At 39.7% G+C, this 4,487-nt stretch overlaps 1 protein-coding gene across 10 annotated transcripts in view; it reads right to left on the reverse strand.

Annotated features, from left to right (window-relative positions):
• Window positions 1–4,487, reverse strand: part of si:dkey-237h12.3 (teneurin-3) — a 210,027-nt gene that overhangs the window by 89,903 nt on the left and 115,637 nt on the right. For all 10 annotated transcript variants that reach the window (XM_024262578.2, XM_036213790.1, XM_036213789.1 and 7 more), the window contains one exon: window positions 2,219–2,344. In XM_024262578.2, the coding sequence (XP_024118346.1) occupies window positions 2,219–2,344 (126 nt within the window). The remainder of the gene's footprint in view (window positions 1–2,218; window positions 2,345–4,487) is intronic.

Genomic DNA, 4,487 nt, shown 5'->3' on the forward strand with positions numbered 1-4,487 from the left:
CAAATAAACTAGAAAAGCTGACATTTTGCTAAAATACTATCAAAATACTAAACCCTTCAGCATGAGTTCATTTTTGTTTGGGGTTTTGTTGGAGGGCTGGGGAGCTGATTCTTATCAGCTGAAAAATCCTCAACAGATGCCATATTAACCAAAAAAAATCTAGCATTTTGCTAAAATATTAGCTTAACTCAGAATTAGCACTAAAACCTCATTAGATAACAAATTAGCCAAAAACATTAGAATGGTGCTAAAAAATTAGCTAAACTCAATCCAAAGATGTTAGTTAGCATATTGCTAAAATGTTAGCTAAATTCAAAATTCGTCATAAAAATCGTCATTAGTTTTAATGTCCTGCAGAACGTTTTGTTGCCCATATTGCATGGGCTTCAAAGTGTGTAAAAAAAGTTTTCGCACAAGTTGCGTAAAAATTTGTGTAAAATTTTTAAAAATGTAACAGAATCACTATTGTGTGAATGCTTTGACGCTTTCACACAATGAGGAGTGGTCCACAAAAATGAACCTGGAGGCCTTTGCTGACGAGACGCTCATCCACAGGGCTAGCAGTGGTCAGACTTAGCATTAGAACTACCTGCAGGCAGAAGCTGCTCAGAACATCACAGAGATCACAGTCCTGCAGCACAGAGACGTCAAACAGATGCAGAACAGCTCAAAGTTGAACTCTGTAACACCGGAGCTCCAGTGTTTATGTCCTTTGATTTACTGTAACTTTTCAACCGTTAACACGATAACTCAGTAGATTCTGAAGGAGAAAAGCGGCTCGACGTTTGAAAAATTACAGTATGTTAAAGATTTTGTGTTAAAGCGTCACAGACTGTTTTTTGTAAACTTAGGCAGCAGCATCACAATGCTGCCATTATCTGCTGCAACAATGAACAATCAGAGCTTCCTGCTATAAAAATGAACATCAATTATGTATCCTATTATAGTTTAATTAAAATACAGACACTTTTAGCAGAACTTTCAGTTCAGTTTACTGCAAAAGTCTGAAAAATGAAGAAGTAGTCTCACTAAAACTGAAGAATAGATCTAGTGTCTGACAGGGCTGGTTCTGAATCAACAGACAGAACCAACCTCCACTCAGCAAACACAATGTCAACTCATCCAATCTATACATTTATGTTTTCTAATGGAATTTCGTGTATTTTTTAGGAAATACTTCTTTTCTATTAGTTTTCTAAGCAATAATTCATAATTTCATTTATGAAAGAGCAACATGAAACCAGTTTGATTACCAATATTTAGAAAATAACTTTTCATTATCAAACAAGAATAGTTTTAATGTATTACCTTTGAATTTCATGATTGGTCAAACCATTTAAGTCCCACGTATTTACAGAAGTCTCACGTCATGATCTGCATCCCCAAGCCCCGCCCCTCTGACTGGATTTTCACATTTCCGCTGTGGGTGGAGTCAGCCTCCAATCTATGTTTGCATTTGTGAATCATTCCTCCAAGTGGTTTTTACTTTTTCCTCTTCAACACTGCTCATTCTGAATTCTTAATTAAAATGATAAAAAGGAAAAACCTTTCATTGGCTTTGTCTCTTTAATCATGTCTCAGAATGAGTGGTATTGATGACGAAAATGGAAATTGCTTTTTCATTTTATTCAAGAGACAAGAAATGCAGTTACATTGTGAAAATGAAAAAGTATTTCTGTTCATCCATTTTAATTTTCAAATGTGATATTTCTAAATGAATTTGGTACAAATTTACCAAACAACATTTGAAAATAAAATGTCAAATGCCATTTTCTTTATCATTTTAACTAAGTTACAGAATGAGTGGAGTCGAAGAAGAAAGAAAAAGCAGGTTGTAGCAGTTTGCAGTTTTTCCCACAGCATTCACACTAGCATTATCACAGGTAATGCTATATATCTAGTTCATAATTGTGTTAAAAAGTTACGGCTTTAAAGTTTTAAAAATGTAGTTTTCGAGTGTTCAATAAATGTTTATCCTGTCTAGTGACCTAAAGTGTGTTTTGGATTTTGGCCCCTTGTGCGACTGAGTTTGACACTCCTGCTTTATACTGATAGTTGAGTTGGCTGTAATCTGTAGCTTAACCACTAGATGTCCCCAAATCCACCAGCTTTAGAATCAAACACAACAGCAACAAGACTTCCGTGGGGAGGAGTGCAGAGCCCCGGGCAAAGGACACCAGAGAAGTAGTGAGTTTAGACGTCAGTGTTTGGCGCTCACCGTCAGCAGCCAGAGCCGTCACCGCGCTCGACTGAGTGGGTCCGGTCTTCCCAGCACCTCCATTTTCAAAAGCCACCTGGTTGTTCAACTCCTGCAGTTGCCAGTTGAGGCCAAAAAGGTGCATAGCTGCAGAACACACACAAAGAAGAGAGTGAGTCTGCAAAAAAACGATAAACAAAATGAGGAAACAGTTGCACAAGAACAATCAAACCACTTATGCAGAACATTCACGTGGGAGTCCGAACGCTGCAGGTCCAGAGAAAACACTTTCAATTCTTTTTTCACGTTTTCGTTTCAGTGGCCAGCCCACCATGGCTGGCTTTTGTGTAAACAGAGCATCAACACAGGCCAGACAAAGTCGTTTCAATCAATACCTTGGCATGGCTCCTTGGGGAGAGCTGTTAATTAAGGTTACAAAGTGTTAGCTCACAAGCAGCTTCTGCATAGAAACCTGAGCAGAGGCTGGACTTTCCAATCTGGTTCCACTTTTACCTGAAAAACTCCCCGGATTTAACACGACGAGGAGAAGCAGCCTGAAGGAGACTTTTAAGAAAGACGAAGGCAGGAAAACATCCCCAGCAGGAGGTGGAAGTGAGACTCTGCACACACCGCGGCGCTCCTCCTGTTCCCTCACATTACTAAAACGCGTCTGGCTCCCAGACAACTTCCTTTATTGTCAGCGAATTGGATGCAATCAAACTGCTCTTGTTGTTTGGGGAAACTGAGGTGTTTCTGCGAGCGTGGCGAGAGGGCCAATCTCCTTCAAAGTCACGCGCCAGATAACATGCTGAGGAAGCCTCTTCATTTCTGAGCATTTGATCTGCGCCAGGAACTTTTCTCCACCGCACCGCGCTCGCCGCCACGGCGGATATCGACTGCAGCAAACAACCTGAGAGGGCAGCGGGGGCCGGCGAGGATATCAGATGTGAGGGATCAGAGTCCGCACACTTTGTTAAGGAATGAGGTGAAAAACCTGATGATCATACTTGGTGTCCGGTGAATGCACACGCGTGCACACTCACATGCACGCCCACGTCCTTGGCAGGTCATAGGAACAGGTGCATCTCTGCCTCAGATTTCCCTCTGATAACACAGACCCAGCTTTATTTATTTATTTTTTTATTTTTGTTATAAAAATTGCTTGAATCTGGGCGTCACCATCCAGAGAGATGGAGTTTTGAAGGTGAGCGTCGTCCCAAACACAAATATCAGGAAAGTTGGGTTGAGCAATATGGGATTTTTTATATCTCGATATAGTTTTTTCATATTATACGATAACGATATATATCGCGATATAAATAAAATAATTATATTTGTCAAATTTGAACACTGCATGGCTCATAAGAGAAATGTGTAATCATATGCAGGTTATTTAGACTCAAATATTTATTTATTTATTTATTTATTTCACACATTAAACACAAAAGATGCACTGAAGGAACAGGATGCAGCTGTTTTTTAAGTTAACCAAGAAAAGGCATATATATATATATATATATAAAACAAACTAAACTGAAAATAATCCAAAAGGTTTCAAGTTTCAAAAGAGAACATAAATTAAACTGAACACTAAACTGCTTAATCCTTTCATTTAAAAACAAAGCATTAATTCTACAAATAAATTGTAATGTTTTTAAATTTTACATAAAATTGACACTATTATCAGCATCCTGTGAATCAGCTAGGAACTAGAAACAAAATCTCAGAATGTCTGCAGGTCGGAACTTGTTGTTTTCTCTGGAGAATTATGATTTATTTCATTCTAAGATTGAGCATGCTTCAGATGGTAATTCTAGCTTTAGAAGGAACACGCCTTCTGCACAATCTGAAAAGCATGTTATTCTGTTTTTGTCAGATATTTAATAACTTAAATACCTCCAAAAAGGGGACGAAATCTAATGTATGAGTCAGCGCACGCCACGTTTCTCCTCCGAATCTGCTGGAATTATGTTAACGGTTGAAAAGTTACAGCGTGTTCAAGATTTTGTGTTGTAGTGTCACCGGCGACGCCTCAGGTGTTAAAGGGTTAACCAGAATGAATCCACCCAGAAACGGAGGACGTGTCAGGGAAACCGCGATCAGGTCAGGGAAACCGGCGTTCCATGTGAGGGAGCCCCCCCCACTGCAGTAACGAGGTTTCAGCTGGGAGCAGAGCGCCGGCGTGCCTGCAGACTGCCTCCAGACAGACAAACACCGCTTCAGACCAATGCCACTAGATTTCACCTGAAGAAATACAAGGAAGCAAATGAAGCCTGATACGCGTCTGTGG

Source organism: Oryzias melastigma, linkage group LG10 (genome assembly GCF_002922805.2).
Source record: "Oryzias melastigma strain HK-1 linkage group LG10, ASM292280v2, whole genome shotgun sequence".
NCBI lineage: Eukaryota > Metazoa > Chordata > Actinopteri > Beloniformes > Adrianichthyidae > Oryzias > Oryzias melastigma.